Source organism: Nomascus leucogenys, chromosome 10 (assembly GCF_006542625.1).
Source record: "Nomascus leucogenys isolate Asia chromosome 10, Asia_NLE_v1, whole genome shotgun sequence".
Taxonomy (NCBI): domain Eukaryota; kingdom Metazoa; phylum Chordata; class Mammalia; order Primates; family Hylobatidae; genus Nomascus; species Nomascus leucogenys.
The window spans coordinates 69,245,991-69,269,729 of NC_044390.1; the positions used below are offsets into that span (position 1 = coordinate 69,245,991).

General features: G+C 36.0%; 1 protein-coding gene across 1 annotated transcript in view; it reads right to left on the reverse strand.

Annotated features, from left to right (window-relative positions):
• Positions 1-23,739, reverse strand: part of NUP37 (nucleoporin 37) — a 45,797-nt gene that overhangs the window by 18,401 nt on the left and 3,657 nt on the right. Inside the window, exons 3-5 of the mRNA XM_030821278.1 lie at positions 19,352-19,476; positions 8,010-8,082; positions 5,785-5,879 (exon numbers count right to left, since the gene is read on the reverse strand). Of these exons, the coding sequence (XP_030677138.1) occupies positions 5,785-5,879; positions 8,010-8,082; positions 19,352-19,476 (293 nt within the window). The remainder of the gene's footprint in view (positions 1-5,784; positions 5,880-8,009; positions 8,083-19,351; positions 19,477-23,739) is intronic.

The window sequence follows — 23,739 nt, forward strand, 5'->3', positions numbered from 1 at the left end:
AAACTGTTTATGGATATGATGCCCATTTTATAATCCACTTACTGTAACCACATGAGGGCCACATAAAGCAAGCTTAAATTATTGTAGTCACTGATTTGGTGATACATTTTATTAAGTACTTGTTTTGTATTTCATCTACAAGGGCATACAGAAAAGAACAAAATGTTGGCTACTAGAGAGTGATTTTACCAGTAAATGATCATGTCAAGTTTTGGAAAATGTTTTCATCACTTTACTGACTTCTACTCTATTACAGTCTTTCATTAACACACTATTTCATTGCATTGAATTTAAAAATGTCTGCAAAAGTGATAAACGGGTTTTAGTATAATTTTTGGAAGAGTTCTTTAAAAGACAAAGAATCTGTATGTTCCATCACTGGAGCTAAAGTATTACCACGCTCAACACAAAGTGTCCATTTTATCCCATTCTCAAGGCTCTTGTTAGAACTATGCAATTACTGATCTTGATTCAAAATGTTAGAAAAAATTAGAGTGAGTTTTAGAAGACAAGCAGGGAACTTTTCCTGAATTTTAACGATAACACTATAATAAATCACGTAAATTATTCTGATTATACTTTGTACCTGGGCATGGTTTATGCACTCCCAGACGTGGATTACTTCCCAAATAATGCTTCATTGGCCTACCTTCAGAAGGCTCTCGTTTTCCTTTTTGCTGTTTCCCACAAGGACTATTTTTAGGTACACTGCATATTTTGTGATCTCAATTGGGGTGCAGGTGGAGGAAGAACACTCCATCTTAATTATGGATCTTAAAGACTTGCAAATGTACATAAACAAAGGTAATATGAAAAACACACAGCTTGGATGTGGTACACAGAACAAATTTGATAAAAATCCTTCTTCCTCTTGTAACATTTTTTAAACAACTATATTACTGGCTTAGTGAATAGCTTAGGTAATTTAGTATTCCTTTATACAGTGATTTGGTTACATTCCAATATCTTATTCTTTATTTTTTATATGCCACCCTTCTCTCATTCTTTTAAAAAATGATCCCAGTTAGAACATGACAACTACAAATATTTCATGTTTTATAGAGAAAGTGAATGGCACATTATCAGCACACCTATATTTTATTAAACTAAAAATTCCCTGGTTTCTAGAGGTCAGTTTTCTTTCACCATAAACTTTTATCTAATATTTTAAAAGATTATTGAGGGATGAGGAGGAGGGATGGGATTTACTACTGATATCCTTTGTAGTTACAGTGAGTACTGGGTCTTGTGTTTTTGTATCCCCCAAAGTACTAAATATTGGGTATACTAAATGTGTTTAATAAATACTTGTTGATCTGACTTGTTCTTACAGAATGGTACTGCTTCTAATATACAAGAACATCTGTTATTTGGCAATGACTGGGAATGAGATGTTCTGTATTAGCGAGTTTTAAAAAATAATAAGCTTAACCCATTAAATACTTAAATGACACTTTTACCTTCTTTTGGAGGAGGAGACAATAATTTTTTCTAAATGAATATGTACTTCTTTACCTCTCAAATACTGTAATAATTTTAGCCTTCTTTCAATGACACTAGGTCCTAAATATGAAAATAAATATTTATATTTTTCTGTGCATATGCATATACAAACACACACATAAAGCATCAGTTTTTTTAATCAACCTGTGTATATATGTGTGCATATATATTTTTATATATACATGTGTATGCATGTGAATGCATTTGCATATGGTAGACATGATGAGGAATCATAAAGAAAATGGTGTAGAATATGAGGCTGAATGACTAGCCACCCCACGCTTTACTTGCGAATTTCTTTTATTAAACACATCTGTCAGACACTTGCTTTTTGTTTCAGTAATGGCACCTTTTTCATAAAGATACATATTTCTTCATCAAGATATATACTTTTCATACTTTTCATAAAGAAAAGTGTATATATATACTTTTCATACAGAAAATATTGCAAGAATATTATCTTTGCTTATTTTTTCAACTTGACATCCTATGATTTATCTTGCTATGTTATTCCTATTTTGATTACCTGTATTTCCCTATTTCTCTTACGAGATTTAATTTCATTCTATTACTACTAACATGAGCTTTTATCCTAAAACTGTAGATCTGCTCAGGGCTATGACACTGTAGAACTCCAGATGGCACTATTTACATTATACTCTACACAACTCATAAATCCCTACAACTGTGCAACTTGACTGCCTTGACTCTGCCTTACATTTTTGTGTTATCTTATTTTTCTGATATCCAGTCTTATTCATTGTAAAGAAGAACAAAGACTACTTGACTATGTCTTCATATGTAGTTGTATCTGAGCTTATACACAATGCATTATTATTCTATTTGTTTTCCTTTTATAGAAATATATCATAAAATTAAGGGACGATAATTTTCTGTACTTATATATTTGGAAGGCTACATTTTCTGTTTCATTTAAAAAGGTGTAGTCGGCATTATAAAATGTTTGTTAGAAAGGCAGTGTTGGAACTGATAAAGACCAACTTTAATGAGAACTCAATTTTCTTATAAACTTGCACAGATCACAGAATAGTAAAACTAGATGGAGTCTTACATAAAATGTAATCTATCATCTTCCATAATAACATTTTTTTAAAAAATTTTTTTATTATTATACTTTAGGTTTTAGGGTACATGTGCACAATGTGCAGGTTTGTTACATATGTATCCATGTGCCATGTTGTTTTGCTGCACCCATTAACTCGTCATTTAGCATTAGGTATATCTCTTAATGCTGTCCCTCCCCCCTCCCCCCACCCCACAACAGTCCTCGGAGTGTGATGTTCCCCTTCCTGTGTCCATGAGTTCTCATTGTTCAATTCCCACCTACGAGTGAGAACATGTGGTGTTTGGTTTTTTGTCCTTGCGATAGTTTACTGAGAATGATGATTTCCAGTTTCATCCATGTCCCTACAAAGGACATGAACTCATCATTTTTTATGGCTGCATAGTATTCCATGGTGTATACTATTGTGCCAAGAAAATGTGGCATAATAACATTTTGTATTATCAGAGGTACCTCTGTTCACAGTACGACTCTTTATTCTGTTTGATTCAGAATTTGGCAATTTTCAATACGACACATACATTTCATGAACCTTATCAGGTGACAAGATTGTTTTAAAATAGTGTTCTTAGGGCAAAATTCTGCTAGCTGATTATGATATAGTGTCTTTCTGGGAAATGTCAAAGTCAAACATCAGAAAATATGCATAGATCAAAATATTGAGGTTTTTAAATTTTTTTTTTAAGTAAGCACTGGGTCTGCTCTTTACAGTACAGAATACATATTGTAGAACTGCTCATATAATATAGTCTCTTTTGTCACATATGTGATAATTTAAGAATAGGTGATATTGTAAGAATCTTACATTATCACATGTCCTCTCAGAATTCCTTCTTTCCTTGCTATGAGAGTGTATGATACTATCTACTCTTTCTCATTTTAAACTTGTTTTTATATACGTTCTGTTTTTTAAAAAATCTTACCTATATTGCTTAGGTTTTGGCCTAAGAGGTTTGGCTTTAATAACCAATCAGAGTTGTTTATTTTTGGTTGGTGAACTAAGCTGTAAATTCTAAAAATACTCCTACTTCGATGTTGTGCATCAACCCAAAAATCTCAGTGGTTTACAAAATAAGCATAAATTTCTTGCGCATGGGTCTGCAGGAAGCTCTGTTTCCATAATGCCATATGGGTCCATATCTGCACCACGTGTTTCTCATTCTGGGATCAGTAGCTATCTAGGACATGCTCATCTTATAGCAAATGACAGGGCACAGGAGGTCAAGTCAAGCCAGGCAAAACACTTGAAGCTTCTGCTGTGTCACACCTGTTAATGCTACATTGGCTTAAACAATTCACAAATCTAGAGCCAATTAGATGGGAAAATCTCCTTTCATGGGAGGGTGAAAGGAAAGCAAGTATTTGTTGAACAATAATATCAACAACCAGTCTGGCAAAATGAGAAACTTACAGGCAATGTAATGAGGTTTTTAAAAAATTAAATTTATTTAAATTAAAAGAGTTAACTCTTTAGTTATGCCTTTCCTACTTTTTAGAGTAATAATGTCCTTTCTTTTATAAAATGATAGTGGTAGAAGGCAATAAACTTAAAAGTCTTATATTCGACAAAATAAAAAGTTAGCAACCCTATGTCAGTCCCCTAAATTTTTAGAGAATTTTGCTAGTTTACAAAAAAAATCTCAGAGTCATAAGAAAACAAACAAAAACATAGACTACTGAGTGTGATCCTAGGTCTCTCTGGCTTTCGTTCACTATTCAGAGACCATTCCTTGGCTTGCAAAGACACTCATTTTCCCCCTTTGCAGGTTTCATTATTCCAAATGCTTGTGATTTAGGACAATCTATGTTTTAAAGAGCTGAAATGCCATTATTTATTTCCAGTGATCGAATTTTTACCTTAGAACGATTCCATTTACTCTTCAGGTCACTATATAAACTTGGTTTTGTAGTACCTGGGGCCCTAGAATCTTAATGTCATGTAAATCTTTCATATCTCTGACATGAAAATTTTAACAGACAGTACATAAAGAATAATGGCCTATGACTCTATCACTTTAAAAAGATGAGCTATATTAAGAAGATTAAAAATTTAAAAAGTAGCTAGCAGCTTTACTTCTAATGTGAAGTCATACATATTTAATAGTTTTACATGTACATAAGTACTAGTAAATACTAAGGATTTTGGCATAGTTTTATGAAACATTATGCAAAACAGCAGAGCAGCAGTTTTTCTCTTCCTCACAGTATTGTTAAAGCAAATGAAGCAACTGACACCCTTCCAATGACTGATGCACTCATTTCACTCCTGACTCCTCAGCTTATTTCCACCTGCTATTCTTCCTTTTCATCTTGTTCTTTATTTGTGATATTCTCCAGCTTTAGGCACTATTAAAATGTTATAGCTACCTCATCTGTTCTAAATTAGGGGGTGAGGTAGAAAAACATAATAGTTAAATATATTGTATCTAAAGAAAACCTTATGTAGAAACCTCTGAATTTATCAGAACACTAAATTTTCCATCAATCTTATGTAGCAGATGAGAGTCATAGTTCATTATTACACACTAACTTACCATACAGCATCTGTGAAGTAACTTGACAACTTCATTTTACTCCTACTCATCTTGTCCAATATTGAAGAATTTGATCCAATATATGTTTGTGGTTTTTTTTTTTTTTGAGATGGAATATCGCTCTGTCACCTAGGCTGGAGTGCAGCGGCACAATCTTGGCTCACTGCAACCTCAGCCTCCCGGGTTCAAGCGATTCCCTTGCCTCAGCCCCCCGAGTGGCTGGAATTACAAGTGCGCACTACCGTGCCTGGCTAATTTTTGTATGTCTAGTAGAAATGGAGTTTCACCATGTTGGTCAGGCTGGTCATTAACACCTGACCTCAGGTGATCCGCCCACCTTGACCTCCCAAAGAGCTGGGATTATAGGCGTGTGGCACTGTGCCCAGCCCAATATAGATCTGGATTTCATAAATGTGAAAATCTGAAATAAGAGCTAAAAGACACCCATGGGAGGCAAGGGAAGTTTTCATTAATGGCGATGAGGACTCATCTCACTGGTTTTGAAACTCATGTTTGTGCCATACCTACAGTTCAAATAAGGTATGCTTCTTTTACAACACTCTGTAGAATTTATTTAAAAGTCACATGTTTTTTCTCATTTTAAAAATGTAATTCTCATTAAAATGACAATTTGAAAATGTGGTTATAACATAAGCAACATACCTGCAGGTGTGATCGTCACTCACACTTGCAATTTCTTGGCCTTCTTTGGGATCAAACACCAAACCATTAATGAAATCTGTATGGCCCTCTAAAACCTGACAGAAAGAGAAACAGAAAGCTTAGTAAGGAAACAGAAAAATAACCTACAATATTCCTACATAATATTTTTGCTTCACTGCCTTAAAAGCTTTCACTGCCTGTTTTTCTATAAATATTTCTTAAGCAATCTGCTATTTTTAAAGCATGATTTATACACCCACTTTTCTAGAAGGGTTATCTTGGAAAGAAATTGATCATTCAACACACTATTAGCTTAGTCTTTCTTTTCTAGTATGCATTTCTTACAAAAACACACACACACATTTTTATTGTACCTGTCCTCATATCACCCCCTTTCTCACTTATATAAAGCCTAAATAAAAATTAGAGCTAGAAAACTTTTTAGGGGTATGGAGGTATAGTACCTCTAGGCTTTTTACCTTATATCTGCTGTTCTGCATACTCACTACTACTTAACAAACACACACAGGACGGACTTCACCATCCAATGCCTTCATTTACATGCTCAATGTGACTGCCAGCAGTGAAGACAGCTAGTTGTTATAAGCCCATAGTCATCACCAACACAAAAATCTTCTCGACACAGAAGCAACAAATGAGAAGTTGCACAGTGGAGGACTGTGTGAGCAGATAAGGTTCAATCTGTCTAAATCTTGATAGTTGAAATCCTAAATAGGCCTGTCAGATAATTACTTAAATGGTTATCATTCTTTCTACCCTTCCTTCTTTCTAAAAACTCAAGTTTGACCTCAGTTCTGAGGTTATTAAAGCAGTTCTATATAGTACTGCTCACTATGTAGACATGTAATATTAAAAAAAAAATAGGATTTGGGTCAAACACTCCTGAGCAACTTTAACAAATCCAGGTCCTCCAAATCATTCTCCAAAGCTTCTGTCACAGTCTACAAGACAAACTAAATTAACAGGAAATGTTTAATGTGTATTATAACTAGCATATTAACTTTGGATAGGTCAAAATTTTATGTGCCATTTATATACTTGGTTATTTCTGGTACAGCCTTAAATTAACCAATCCATACAGTACATTAAGCCCATTGTAAATAGCTTACAGCATAATTTTTACTATTTTCTAAATGATTGGAAAGGTTTATAATTTATCTTTGTTTTATAACAATATTCATATTTTGGCTTATTAGAAAGCCAAGGCAATACCATTCTTAAAAGAAAACGTGATGCAATTTCGACCCAATCTGAGGGTTATTATTACAGTAACAGAAAACATACGTAGGTGTTTACTATGTACCAACATTATTCTAAGCGTTTTATATGATTTGCTCAGTCAATGCTCATAATCCTATAAGGCAGCTGCTTTGATTACCCACATTTTACAGGTAAGGATATTAGCACAAAGAGATTAGGTTACTTAACCAAGGTCACACCACTACTAAGTAATAATACTGGGGTTTAAATGCAAGGAATCTGGCTTCTGTGTCTGTGCTCTTAACCACTTTGGAATCCTGTCTGTGCTATGCTGTACTGATCATTTGTTCCCAGGAAGTTCAACTCTTACTCTATGAATGGTCATGTCTATTATACTCCTACTATATCCAACTGCAAATTTCTAATTCTTTCTTATTTGTTGTTCCTACCTAATATTTCAATTTAATAAGATATCAGATTTATAATCTGCAGTCATTATTAAGAACTTAGTTCTTAATAATATAGTAAGCTAGTTATTATAATCTAGAGTAAATGAGACCCTAAATTATATACTGTAATGATGACCATAAAAAGCCATTTTAACATTTTCTTTTTTTTTTTTTTGAGACGGAGTCTCGCTCTGTCGCCCAGGCTGGAGTGCAGTGGCACGATCTCAGCTCACTGCAAGCTCTGCCTCCGGGGTTCACACCATCCTCCTGCCTCAGCCTCCCGAGGAGCTGGGACTACAGGTGCCTGCCACCATGCCCGGCTAATTTTTTTTGTATTTTTAGTAGAGACGGGGTTTCACTGGGTGAGCCAGGATGGTGTCGATCTCCTGACCTCGTGATCCGCCCGCCTCGGCCTCCCAAAGTGCTGGGATTACTGGCGTGAGCCACCGCACCCAGCCAAAAAGCCATTTTAAATTGGAATAAATCCAATTAAAAAAGCAAAAAACAAACACGTTTTAAAATAAACTCTAAAGATTTATATGGTTGTCAACATACCTTATATTCATTTTTATCTTGAAGATCTGAAGTAAATAATCTAATTTTCATATCAGCAGCTGAAGTACAAAATCTGGAAGCAAAAAAAACCAAAAATATACCAATTTTCAGCCTTTGTAAGTGAAAGGTCTCCCCCTCCCCACCAATCCTTCCCTCCAGGTCATGGAAGCTTTTATCATTAACTCATAATCATGCTTTTTATGGAGGGGGAAAGAAGAATGTTGTGGCTCTACTGTAAAAAGTATTATACAGCCATCACAGGAAGTAGGAGTCATATTATTTTATTTTGAGAACATACAAAAGGTTAGTGTATTCTGGATGTGCTTCTTCAATAATAAAAGTGTAGAATTTTACACTAAATCAGCACTTGAATTTAATTTTAAATGTTTTCTTAAAGCACAAAAGGATGGATCTTAAAAAATACCTTTATTTTAGCCAGGTCAACAAGAGATGTTAAAAATATTGTTATACATCTACCTTAGTCTTTGCCCTCTTCTGTTATCCATAATCCTTAGTTTTTTCTATTCCTCCAAATAAATCAGATGAAGTAAGACACTATTTTTATAACTATAAAGGCTGATATATTTATACCTACTAAAGGCTGGAGTATTATTTATACTTTAAACATTTAAAACATGTTTTTCAGTAGTTAATCAATGGATTATTAAATTAAAAAACAAAACCTAAGCAGCAAACACTCCTTTTTTTTTTTCCTTTGAGACAGTCTTGCTCTGTCGCCCAGGCTGGAGTGCAGTGGTATGATTTCATACCACTGCAGCCTCCACCTCCCAGGTTCAAACAATTCTCCTACCTCAGCCTCCCAAGTAGCTGGGATTACAGATGCCCACCACCACACATGGCTAATTTTTGTATTTTTAGTAGAGACAGGGTTTCACCATGTTGGCCAGGCTGGTTTCGAACTCCTGACCTCAGATGATCTGCCCACCTTGGCCTCCCAAAGTGCTGGGATTACAGGCATGAGCCACTGTGCCTGGCCAACAACTACTTTTTACGCTAGTTTATCTTTAATCCTAAATTTTCTAGATTCTCAGGATGTGAGACAATGGCTGAGAAAAAATATAAATTATATTTATATATGGAAAAACAAAGTTTATTTTCAATTCTTTGGTAAAAAGAATATCATACACAGATCTAAATTTATTCTTTAGTTTGACTACAGTGAGCCATTTTTTCTCAACTAAAGGCTCTTAATCCACAGACCCTGATGTGTTGGTAGACCTTTGCTACTACACCCCTTTCCAGTAATTTGTCAAGAGTTGTTAGAGAAAACAGATCAAAGCCACCAGGGAATGATTCTTTGTCCAAGGTCTTCTCAGAGGTAAAATTAAAGTTGTAGTGGAATAAAGCATGTCTTCTTTCAAGAAATGTCTATTCAGGTTCTTTGCTCATTTTTAAATATAACTGTTTTCTTGTTATTGAGTAATTTGAGTTCCTTACATATTGTTATTAGCCCCTTATCAAGATGTATGATTTGCAAATATTTTCTCGCAATCTGTAGGTTGCACCTTCACTCTGTTGTTTCCTTTGCTGTGCACCTCTTTAGTTTAATACAATTCCACTTGTCTAGTTTTGCTCGTTTCCTGTGCTTTTAGGGTCAGATCCAAAAAATTCACTGTTGTGGAGATTAATGTTGTGAAGCTTTTTCTGTTTTCTTCTAGCCATTTTACAGTTTAAGGTCTTAGGTTTAAGTCTTTAATCCAGTTTCAGTTGATTCTGCATATGGGGTGAAATAACGGTTCAATTTCATTCTTCTGCATGTGTAAATACCGTTTTGCAACACCGTTCATTGAAGACACTGTCCTTTCTTCATTTTATGTTCTTGGCACCTTTGTAAAAAATTGATTGACCATAAATGCATGAATTTATTTCTGGGCTCTCTATCCTATCCTATTGGTCAAGGTATCTCTTTTTATGTTAGTACCATGCTGTCTTGAATACCATAGCTTTTATTTTGAAATCAGGTAGTGTGATGCCTCCGGGTTTGTTCTTTTTTGCTCAAAATTGCTTTGGCTATCTGGGATGTTTTATGATTTCATATAAATTTTTAAATTGATTTTTCTATTTCTCTGAAGAATGACATTGGAGTTTTGATAGATAGGCATTACATTGAATCTGTGGATTGCTTTGAGGAGTAAGAACATTTTAACAATATTAATTCATCCAATCCATGAACACAGGGTATCTTTCCAATTATTTGTGCCGAGTTCAGTGTCTTTCATCAATGTTTTATCGTTTCTGTGTACAGATCTTTTACCTCCTCAGTTAAATTTATTCCTAAGATATTTTGATGCTTTTGTAAATCATATTACCTTAATTTCTTTTTCAGATAGTTCATTGTTAGTATATTAGAAAGGTTACTGATTTTTGAATATTGGTTTGTATCATGCAACTTTACTGAATTCACTAATCAGGTCTAACAGTTTTTTGGTGGAGTCTTTAGTTTTTCTATATATATATATCAGGAAACAGACAATTTAACTTCTTCCTTTCCTATTTGGATGCATTTTAATTCTTTTTCATATCTAATTGCTCTGGCTAGGACTTCAAGTACTATGTTGACAAAACACTAGCAAACCGTATTCAAGAGTACATTAAAAAGATCATTCACCATGATCAAGTGGGACTTATCCCTGGGATGCAACAATGTTCAACATACACAAATAAATATATGTGGTTCACTTTATTAACAGAATGAAAGACAAAAACCACATCATCTCAACAGATGCAGAAAAAGAATTTGACTAAATACAACATTATTTCTTGATAAAAACTCAACAAATTAAGGTATAGACAAAATGTTCCGCATCACAATAACGGCCATCTATGACAAGCCCACAGGTAACATCATTCTTAATGGTGAGAAGATGGTGGTCTCTCTTTTAAGATTAGGAATAAGACAAGGATGCCCATTTTTGTCACTTATATTCAAAATAATACTGGAAGTTAGGTAATTCTATTTTTAATTTTCTGAGGAACCTTTGGAATGTTTTTCATAGCAGCTGCACCATTGCTACATACTGACCAACAGTACAGAAGAGTTGCAATTTCTCTACATCCTGGGTCAACATTTGTTATTTTCTGCTTTTATGGTAGTGGCAATCCTAACATGTGAGGTAACCTCTTATGTGGTTTTGATTTGTATTTCTTTAATGATTAGGGATGTTGAACATCTTTTCATATGCCTGTTGGCCATTCATATACCTTTTTTGGAGAAAAGTTTATTTAAGTCTTTTTGAATCATTTTTAAATTGGATCATTTATTTTGTTGTGGTTGAGTTGTAGAAGTTTTTTGTATACATTCTGGATATTAATCCCTTGTTAGGTATATGGCTTACAAATATTTTCCTCCATTCTGTGGGTTGCCTTTTGACTCTGTTGACTTCCCTTGCCATGTACCAGTTTTAAAGTTTGATTTAGTCTCATTTGTCTATTTTTGCTTTTGTTGCCTGTGCTTTTGTTATCAAAACTAAGAAATAACTGCCAAATCTAGTGTCATAAAGCTTCTCCCAGATCTTTTCTTTTAGGAGTTTTATAGTTTCAGGTCTTATGTTTAGGTCCCATTTTGAGCTCATTTGTGTAAGGTCCGATTTTATCATTCTGCATGATACTCAGTTTATTGAACACCATTTGTTGAACAGATTATCCTTTTCCCCATTGTGTAGCCGTGGAACCTTTGTCAAAGATCATTTGATGGCTACGTAAAGGTATTTTTCCTAAGTTTTCCACTCTGTTCCATTGGTCTACATATTTATCTTTATGCCAGTACCATACTGTTTTGATTACTGTATAGCGTTGCTATACGATTTGGAATAAAGAAATCTGAGACCTTCAGCTTTCTCTAGATTGTTTTGGTCATTTGGGGTCCTTTGAGATTCCATCTGAATTTTAGGATGGTTTTTCTGTTTCTGTAAAAAGTGCCACAGAGATTGATAAAGACATCATTGAATCTGTATAGCTTTGGGTAGCACAGACACTTTAACACTATGAAATCTTTCAATCCATGAACACAGGCTGTCTTTCTATTTATTTGTGTCTTTAATTTCTTTCTGCAATGTTTTGAAGTTTTTAGTCTTTGGCTTCCTTGGTTGTCTAGTGAGGGTTCATATGAAAGGGGATACTGTGCGCTACATTAGCATTTATTTTGCAACTCTATATATTTATACATTGCACAAGAATGCCATGGCTGGGTGCAGTGGCTCATGCCTCTAATCCCAGCACTTTGGGAGGCCAAAGTGGGCAGACTACTTGAGCCCAGGCATTCCAGACCAGGCTGGGTAACATGGCAAAACCCCATCTCTACAAAAAAAAAAAAAAAAAAAATACAAAAATTAGCCGGGTGCAGTGGCGTGTGCCTGTAGTCCCAGCCACCTGGCAGACTGAGGTAGGAAAATCTCTTGAGCCCGGGAGGCAGAGGTTGTAGTGAGCTGATATCACGCCATTGCACTCCAGTCTGGGTGATAGGAGCAAAACCCTGTCTCAACAACAACAAGAATTCCGTATCATCTTTAGCAGGTTGAAAAGTGCCCTCAGGCCGGGCGCAGTGGCTCCCGCCTATAATCCTAGCACTTCCGGTGGCCAAGGTGGGCGGATCACTTGAGGTCAGTTTGAGACCAGCCTGGTCAACACGGCAAAATCCCGTCTCTACTAAAAATACAAAAATTAGCTGGGTATGGTGATGTGCACCTATAATCCCAGCTACTCGGGAGGCTGAGGCAGGGAGAATCACTCGAACCTGGGAGGTGGAGGTTGCAGTGAGCCGAGATCACGCCAATGCACTCCAGCCTGGGTGACAGAGCAAGACTCCACCTCAAAAAAAAAAAAAAAAGTGTCCTCAAAAAGATAAGTCTATGTGCTAACCCCTGGTAACTACGAGTGCTGCCTTATTTGAAAATAGGGTTTTGCAAACATGATTAAATTAAAGGATACTGAGATGATCATCCTGGATCTAGGGTGGGCCCTAAATTTAACAATGAATGAAACACAAAAAAGGATTAACACAGAGGAGAAGGAGATATGAAGGGTAAGAGATTGAAGTGATGCATCAACAAGGCAAAGAAAGTCAAGGACTCCTGGCCACCATCAGAATCTAGAAAACAGGCATGGAATGGATTCTCCCTCAGAGCCTAATAAACCAACCCCACTGATAACTTGATTTTGAACATGTGTGTCCAGAACTGTGATAATAAATTTCTGTTGTTGTTTTAAGTCATCATGTTTGTGGTGATTTGTTATGGCAACAGTGGGAAATAAATACACCATCATAAACAGTATACAAATATATGACTGTTTCATTAAATTGCTTAACAGATGTTGAGTATCAAGCTATCCCCTAAAAATCTGCCATATTTTAACAAGATTTTCATTTGATTAACCCAAGTCAGCCTAGTAGTGCCTCTACTACTTCTTAGCTATGCAACTTGAAGATGGCATTTAACTACTCAGGGCTCAGTTTCCTCCTCAATAAAGTAAAGGAGACTGGATTAGTTTACTTCTAATGCCCTTTGTATTAATAAATGAAAGCACTCTATCCGTCTCATTTTAAAATGCAAATGTACACTCTTATCATTACTTTCACTTAACCTAACAAATACCTATATTTAATTAACAATAAATTATAAAAATAGGTGCTTTGATTTGGGACATTACAGGTCTGGCAAAAAGCAAAAAAACCAGGGAGAGCCAAAACCCAACCAGGTCCACTCTGTGGTCCTGACGGTGAAACTGGCCCAACTTCCCCACAGAACTAATGTTTATGGTTTGTAGATACTTAGAGATTGACTCTCCTGATCTTAAAGCCTGAAACTTATATTTGTCTCCTTTGAGTTCCTTTCTCAGGAAACTGACCTTCAGGTCTCCCAGATAGTATAAAGGAACTAAAACTTACCAGATCATTGCATCTGCACAATGAGACACCAGACCCCTCGTTTGTCATGATCAGTTCCTTGCACCCCACAATTCCTGTCTTTCCTCCACATGTAGTTACATTTTTTCCCTGATATATAAACCCCTAATTTTAGTGGGTTAGTGAGATGGATTTGAGACTTATCTCCCATCTCCTCAGCTGCTGCACCTGAATAAAGCCTTCTTCCCTTGCAATACTTGTTGTCTTAGTCACTGGCTTTCTGTGTGGTATGCAACAGGGCCTGGACCAACCCCTTGTGTTTCAGTAACAATGGCAACACGTAAAAAAAAAAAAAAAATCCCCTCCTATGCTGCATTTGGCACACACATGGTATGATAGGTTGCTAATGCCCAAGTTTTGATATCAGAACTTTACCCAATTTAGTTCAACGTCCCCTGTCTAGGCTAGTCAGCTTCCCTTTGGTTGTCTTGTCAGTCCATCTCCCCAACCATTCTTCACACCTCTTTCACAAGTGGACAAGACAAGGAAAAAAAAGGAGAAAAGGAGGAGAAAGAAAAGGCCTACAAAACACTGAAGAAATATGTGTTGGCTGTTAGGGGAAAATGTTTCAAGTATGTTAAGGGTAGACTCTGTCTCAAAAAAAAAAGTGTGCACATGGACATTATGATATATACACACAGTAATGTTCAAACAGCACATTCATAACCCCAAACTGCAAATATAGTAATAGAATGCATAAACTGTAATCGACTCACAATGAAATACTACATAATAATAAATAACTAGATCTACAAGTAGAAACATGGATGAACATGGATGAACCTCATATATATAATGTGAACTGAACAAAGCAGGACAAAAAAATACATATAGTATTATTCTATTCATAAGAAAGTTCATAAGCAGGCAAAATTAGGCTATACTGCTTAAGTTTGCATCAATAACTGATAAAACTACAAAAAAAAAGCAAGGGGATGATTATCCTAATAAACATGAAACTGACAGTCTTTAAGGGGAAAGAAGAAGGCTGATTGGAGAGGGGGACACTGGCAGCCTCAAGTGCTAGCAATGTCCTATCTCTTGACCTCTGTGATGATTACCTGAATGTTTACTTTATAATAAACATGTTAAAATGCACACATATACTCTGTGATGGTTAATATTAAGTGTCAACTTGATTGGATTGAAGGATATGAAGTACTGGTTCTGGGTCTATCTGGGTGTTCCCAGAAGAGATTAACATTTGAGTCAGTGGAGTGGGAGGGGAAGACCCACCCTCAGAGGGACACACCCATAATGTGGGTGGGCACGATCCAACTGGCTGCCAGCGCAACTAGAAAAAACAGACAGATGGAGGTGGAAGGAGCTGACTTGCTGAGTCTTCCAGTCTTCATCTTTCTCCTGTGTTGGATGCTTCCTGCCCTTGAACATGAGACTCAAGTTCTTCAGCTTCTGGACTCTTAGGCTTACACCAGTGGTTTGTCAGGGGCTCTTGGGCCTTAGGCCACAGATTGAAGGCTGCAATGTTGGCTTTCCTACTTGTGAGGTTTTGGGACTCAGACTGGCTGCCCTGCTCCTCAGCTTGCAGACGCCTTATTGTGGGACTTCATCTTGTGATTGTGTGAGTCAATACTCCTTAATAAACTCCCCTTCCTATATACATCTATCCTATTAGTTCTTTCCCTCTAGAGAACCCTAATACATACTCTATGTACGTTTAAACATGTATGTTATATTTTATACATGCAAATAAAGGGTAAGAAAAACTGTAAAACAAAGCTTATTCTACCTAATTCTTCTCCTTTGAATTTGTCCCATTATTATTTTGGGAATTCATTATTTCTTTGCTCATAGGAAACTCTAGACAAATTTGCCACAATAATATCACTCATCTTGAGGGTCTCCTACAGATTTCCTCAGTTATGGCATAATGAAATCACAAAACTTTGTTCAAAATGTCATCTCTAAAACAGATAAAAGCTATTTTGGAAGTTGTTAAAAGAAATATCCCAACTAAAAGGGTTTGTAAAGAGGTATTAATAGCAAAATGAAGCCAAGTTCAGTAAAAATGTCAGCAAACAGAGGAGTTACAGTAATCAAAGCTTACGTAAAAAGAAAATTAATAATCTTACTGGGATCTAAATAAAACCAAACAAACAAACCCAGAAAACTTTATGGCCAGCCTTGTGTTGCCCCACTTTTCTTTGAAACCTTGCTGTTTTAGGGATATTTAAGTCCTTCTTTAATTGAACCAGAAAACCTCAGAGAACTGAAGTAACATGAACAATGAATTCTCTAGCCGCTGTGCAAGAAAAGCAAGTAGGGATGGAAAGAGTACAAAGGCAGGGAGAAAGAGAATTTAAGGCAACTACATGCTAATGATAAGCCATCATGAAGGGTTTCTAAATGTAAGATAAAAATTAATGATGATAAGAGATGCTGAGTTATACCTTAGTCATGGTGATAAGACTACTATTTATTTTAGAATACTATAAAAAAGCAAAGTAAGAGTTACTATAGTATAATCACAATTATGTACAAAAATGAAAAGGGTATTGGGAGTATAGGTAGCATTCTTCTTTTTATTTTCTGTGTTTTCTAAATTTTATTAAGCATTTATTATTTTAGAATAAAAATAATTTATTTGAAAACAAGATTGTGCTGTCAGGTTGCTCTAAAAATAGTCTAAAATTAATGGCCTGCTAATGTCTTTTGAATTTGTTACTGATATTTGTATAGTTCCAAAAAGGACTTGAGACAGTTTACCAAAAAATAATAAAAATCCAACCAAACAAAAACACCAACCAGAAATGATGAAACACAGCAAATTCACTAAAAAGAGGAGAGGAAAACAAGTATGAAGCAACAAGGAAAGTATAGAATACAACGGCTGAATATGTAGATTAAAACTTAAAACCAAGAGAAGAAGACTGTTTCCACAGCTTTAAAAATTTAAAGAATCAAAGAGACTTGTTCTTGTTTAGGTCTAGATATTGTGACCACTTTCTTTTAATATAAAAGGAAATCAACAGCACACCAGCTGTTGGCAATGACTATGTATGCTGACAAAAGCTATTGTGTAGATTACTCAGTTAAGTTAGCTAAATATCGGCAAAGGCTTCCAGGAAAAAACATGCAACATCTTCACAACCTATAAGAAATCACACAAAGATTTCTTTTTTTTTTTTTTTTTTTTGAGACGGAGTCTCGTTCTGTCGCCCAGGCTGGAGTGCAGTGGCGCAATCTCGGCTCACTGCAAGCTCCGCCTCCCGGGTTCAAGCTATTCTCCTGCCTCAGCCTCTCCGAGTAGCTGGGACTACAGGCGCCCGCCACCACGCCCGGCTAATTTTTTTTTTGTATTTTTAGTAGAGATGGGGTTTCACCGTGGTCTCGATCTCCTGACCTTGTGATCCGCCCACCTCAGCCTCCCAAAGTGCTGGGATTACAAGCGTGAGCCACCGCGCCTGGCCAAAGATTTCTAATAGAAGAAATAAATACACCAAAAAAGCGTCAGCATTATCAGTCACCACGGAAATGTCATTGTGGCATCAACCAGAATGGCTAAAATTAAAAAGACAGGCTGGGCACAGTGGCTCATGCCTGTAATCCTAACACTTTGGGAGGTCAAGGTGGGTGAATTGCTCGAGCCTGGGTGCTCGAGACCAGCCTGGGCAACATGGCGAAACCCCATCACTGCAAAAAATACAAAAAATTAGCCGGGAGTGGTGATGCATGCCTGTAGTTCCAGCTACTTGAGAGGCTGAGTTGAGAGGGAGGGTTGAGGCTGAGCCAAGGGAGGTTGAAGCTGCAGTAAGCTGTGATTATGGGTCTGGCTGTCAGCCTGGGAGAGTGAGACCATGTACCAAAAAAAAAGATTGACAATAGTAAATATTGGAGAATAGGCCAGGTATGGTGGTTCATGCTGTCATCCCAGCACTTTGGGAAGCCAAGGCACATGGATTGTCTGAGGTCAGGAGTTTGAGGCCAGCCTGGGCAACAGTTTGTAGGGACAGGCAAATCCCTGTACCTACAAAAAATACCAAAATTAGCCAGGCATGATGATGGGTGCCTATAGTCCCAGCTACTCAGGAGGAGGCTGGGGTGGGAAGATGGCTTGAGCCTGGGAGGTAGAGATTGCAGTGAGTGGAGATGGTGCCACTGTACTCCAGCCTGGGCAACAGAGCCAGACCTTGTCTCAAAATGAATGAATGAGTGTTGGAGAGTAGGAAGACCACCCTTAGATTATTGGGGAAAAGACAAAATGGTAGAACCACTTTAGAAACTGGCATTTTCATAAAATGTTAAACATACATCTACCCTGTGACTCAGCAATTCTACTCCTAAGATAAATTAAATCATATAACCACCCAAAGCAGTATTCAGCAAAAAATAATAACTAAAGCCTGAAGCTGTATTGGTACCTATTTATAGAAGAATGAATAAACAGACTATGGTCTATTGATACGCTGCAATGGAGTACTACTTAAAAAGCACTGGTATACATAACAATGTGGAAAAATTGCAAAAACAAGCCAGACACAAAAGACATTCTGTATGATTCCACTTATATGAAGTTCTAGAATAGGCAAAACTGGTTTCTGGTAATAGAAATCAGATCAATGGTTGCTTCTGCAGGGAGTGGGGTACAATAACTGGGAAGAAATATGAAGAAACTTTCTTGGGTGACAGAAACAGTGCATGAATAGGGTGTGGGTTGTACAAATATATGTATTTGTCAAAACTGATCAAACTATACCCTTAAGGGCTGAGAATTTCAGATTATCTAAATTATCCCTTAATTTAAAAAAAACGAAGTTAGCTTAATAGTTGATAACTTTTAGTTCCTAAGTACTGTTTACTAAAGGAAGACACATCTTTTAGGTTTGACATTTGTAGGAGGCAAGGCTAGTGTTTTGTAACAAATCTTAAATAACCTAACATATTCTTGCCCCTGTAAAGAGGGCTTCAGCAGGCATTGCTAGGATTTTTTTCTCAGAAAACCATCATTCTTTTTAAACACTTTCACAAAAACTGAAGTCCAAGGACCAGAACTACAGATTTATATACTGTTAGACAAGAAAATGTGATCTTGGCCTATGTGTGGGGAAAGAAAGCTCATTAATGTCTCAACCAAATTTAGTTATTTTAAGAGTTATACTTTCAATAAAGTTGTAAATTCAGTGAACAATCCATAAAGACCTTGATTCAGACGAATCTCATATAAAAGGTTTTGTAGTTTGGCTCAAACACATGGTCAGGGCATCATAGTCATGGCTGTATATTTAAATCACAAATTCAGATGATAAGCCTAAATTATTAAGTAGTAGCAAATATCAAAATATCTAATATCTTGGGTTGTGGAAAATGGAAATGGAGAAAAAAGTATCTATGATCAGACTTCAGATCATGTAACGAAATCAAAGTACATTAGAAATTCATTTGGTACTGTTAAACTTACTTGATTACTGGAGGCAATGAATCAAGCCTAGTCTCTGGGCTCCAAGCTATGCCATCGACCCTGACTCCATGGTGAAATGTTCGAAGTGTTTTATACTGAATGCCTTCAACGTCTGCTTCTTCTTCCTAAGCATACACAGTAAATATTTTAATAAGTAATGAGAACGAACAATATAATATTCTGTATTTCATTATAACGAATTTATCAGGAGGTTATGTTTATGCTTTTGAAAAGTTCAAAAGCAAATTACATATTACGATTTAACTAGTTCATTGAATTAAAAAAAAAAAATCCAAAGTTGTCTAAGCCTCACAAAATAACTCTCTAAGGCAACTAGAAACAAATAGTAAACATGTTCTACTTTATCTTAGGAGGCATTTCATAATAAGTTCAATGAAAATGGACTGCTTGGTCAGGCATGTTGGCTCACGTCTATAATCCCAACACTTTGCGGGGCTGAGGTGGAAGGATTGCTTGAGCTCTGGAGTCTGAGACCAGACTGGGCAACATAGTGAGACCTGTGTCTACGTTATAAAAAAAGAAAACAAAGAAAATGGAATGCTCTAAAGAATCAAGATATTCTAGGTAAATGAATTACCAGAACTGGATCATCTACTGACAATATTTAAAAAATACACTGAACATTCTCACTACATGGAAAATACTTTGGGACCTTACAAAGACCTCAAAGTCTTTATAATCAGTGTCAATGATTTTCATGTAGTGTTACATGTGCCATTATATGTGTGTAGGATGCTACAAATAATTCATCTGAACTATTATTGTTTATGAATAGTGAATATGTAATAAATAATCTGGCTAATTTAGTTTTAGATATTTGATTCTGGGAATAAATGCTTAATAAAGTTGGCTTATTTATCCAGTTCAGCCCTACTAAAATGATTTCAGTTTATCCTCATGGGAAGGTGAGAAAAAAAATAACTTTAAAAGTCAAGCCATCTGTCGCTGGCAATGGAGACAATAACCTGAAAAGTTCTCCCATTACAACACTGCAAAAATTCAAATACAGACGAGCAAACGACTACCAAGGTATGCAGCTGTTATAAGGGCATCTGCTCATACGCAATGATTTAAAGCTTCAGTTTGCAAGAGAGAAGAGACAAATCCTAGTGCCTGCACAAGGAAGGATGCCAGATCAGAGATCTCTGCATAGATCCAGGGCCCTTAAGGGGGAAGCAGGAAAAAACAGACAAACAAAAAGAAACCCCTGCCATGCAAAACACCTACCATGAGTAAGGGAAGGATACTTAGGGGGCCTCAAAAGAATTGCTAATGTTCCTTTTCTTAAACTAGGCAGCAGGTATATAGGGATCCATCTTATTATTCTTTATGCCTTTATGGATAACACATTTTTTATAAGCATTAAAATACTGCTCAGCACCATAGGAAACGTAAAAAAGAAAAAAACGATAAAAAAATTTTGCAATTTTAAAAATAAGTAAATCATCGTTCTGTTATTTAAATCAATACCTGAACTGGGTCTAGAGACTAAAGAAGGCCAAATTTTCACGACAAACTTGTCCAAGGAATCTTCTATGCTAACTACAGTTATTTTTTTATAAAAGTGTATGGGATTATAAAGTATCAGGGAAAAAATCCAGCAGGTGAAACTTGATATTTAATGAAATACGTATGTCTATATTGATAGGAATTACTTGAAGGCCTGATCTAAGAATTCCACTCACCCAGAATCTAAATGCAAAGTTTTATAATGTATACTCGAATGAAATCCAAGTAGATATACTGATTTTTCTAGGATAGCCTGTGGGATCCCAGTAAAGTCATTTCACAAATATACTACCCATCTTTCTCTACATAATTCAGATACCCTTTGAAAATAACTTCAAATTTCAGGTGAACTTAAGAGTTAACAGCAAAAAGTTTTTCCATAAATGAAAGAAAAGAAATACACTTATCAAGGAAAGAAAAACACTGTCAAATTTTACTACTTCGTAATTTGTGTGTATAATAGTTGTATAGCTAACAGCCAGATATGCCAAGACAGCAGCCACTAAGCAATTTTAAAATAAGTTTAGGAGCTTAATCATAGCTGACTTCACAGTTTGGATTACATCTATTTTTCCAAACTTGACAAATCGGTCTCTTAAAAATGAAGTTTTTACATGTAAATACACATCATCTTGCTACTGTAACAATATTGTTGACAATCAGGTCCTTTAATTTGTTACCCAAATCACATATGGAATTACTGGGTGGTCATGGGGATAAAGAAATCTCAGGGACTGTATAGCCTGGGCTTTTTGTTTTACCAGTGAAACCTTTTTTCCTGGCAGCACTGTTTGCCACTGAGCCAACTAAAAGGCCAGGGTGTGTGTGTGGTATAGGCAGGGACAAATGCTATTTTGGATTTAGTTTGGGGTATAAGCAGAATTGTATAGGCAGGAAATTAAGATACTTTGGAAAACTTGCTATAATACAAATGATTATACAAGGTTTCGGCATATTTGAGGTTGGGGCAAAGCCAGGTTGATGGAAGGGTTATTACAAGGGTTTGAAACTAGCAGGTCTTCCCCCTACACCCATTTAAGGCCAAATACAGAATTTCAGTTAGTCAAGACTGTGAAGTTTCTCTAGTTCAATTCTTTCCCCCCAATGCTTGAATCCCTAGGAGAGCATCTGAAAAAAAGAGTTTACACAACCCCTCTGAACACTTCCAGTGACAGGGAACTAGCTATTTCTTTGGGAAGTTTATTCAATTGGGGGATCGCTCTAATTATTGGAAGAGTTCTTAACGTTAAGCCAAAATCTGTTTCCAGGTAAATTCTACTCATTATTCCACGTTCCATCTCTGGAACCACACCAAGTCAGTCTAACTTAATGATGGCAAATATCTGGCCATAGTTGATCTCCTCTAGGTGAACACACACTAAGCAGCAGATTCAGCCTCAGCCTGAAAGCATTATATGCAACAACTCTGTCCATTCAAATAGAGATGACAAATAACATAAAATCCATTTACCATTCTGAGTCTAATACCTCTTTCACAGTTTTAAACATTTAGATACTACCCTGAAATTTGTATTAAAATACATTATCTTCTCTGAATCATAATATACTGCTGAGAACTAAAGAGTATTATTATTATATTAAAGATTTTTGTCAATTTACAGAGGAAGGTGCAGAGAGAACTGTGCTGTCTGATATGGTAGCCACTAGCCACACAGGACCTTATGAAGCACGTGAAATGTGGCTAGTTCTATTTGATACGTGTACACTTTAAAAAGTGTAAAATACATAGCAGATTTCTAAGTCTATTCAAGGGGTCTTCATTAGTGAATTGAGGCCTCTAGTAGAACTAGAATGAGAACACTGATTTAGGCAAGCATATATGTTCATGCTCCTCTGCCCTTTAACAAAGGTTTTTACAGCAGTTTTCTTATTGCACTGCTTTATATTTAAATATTTCCTTAAGGATACGGTCCTTGCTTTTTTCATGTCTTGGCACCCAGTATGCATTTAATGAAAATTTGACAAATACATGACACCAGTTAACAGTACTATCATTCATAAGCTCATATGTCCATCATAATCAAAGGGACAGCATGAGATTCTGAAAAATGCTTTGTTGAAATTCAAATTCACTATATCTACAACATTTTCTAAACAGCCTTAAAATAAGGATTATTTTTCTGTCAGGAATGTGGAAATCTCTCCACTTAATTTACCTTTACTTAGTTGTCTCTCAAGAGACATGAAACTGGGTGCAATGGAACTTGAAGGTTCTAGGACAACAGAATAGTAATGATGTTTAACAGTGTTTAGCTAGATAAAAAATAACTTCAAAGAAAAGCAATAATTTATTTTGAAATGGACTTACTTAATTGTATTTCCAATGTCTGGTGCAGAATATAATTTCTGTTTACTATTGTCCAAATTAATAAAACTCTAATTTTTCCTTAGTAATTTGGGCATGAGACCTACATTGCTAATCTCACAGGTATGAGGGTAACTGAGACAATACATGGGACCATAAACTGTAACAGAACACAAATGTTTATACTAGTTCTTTTTTCTCATGTTGTCATTTTCCTTCTTTCTCCCATCTTCTCCCTCTCTTATCTTTGCCTTTCTCTTTTCCTAATTTGTTCTCCACTGACTTCCAACATTTCTTGATCATAAATGAGATAAACATTTTCCAGTGTTTGCGAATACAATTTTATGTTCAGTTATTAATTTTAAAAGTAATGAAGTAAAAATTAGTTTTACCTGTAGGAGGCTGCTTTACTCTTTTGTGCATTGGTGGCTTGCATTAGAGAAATGGTTTTTCCTCAGTCTTTTTCAAGTATGTAACATTGTCTTAATCATACGACTTTTTATGATCCTAAACCATGTCCATGTAAGTCAGG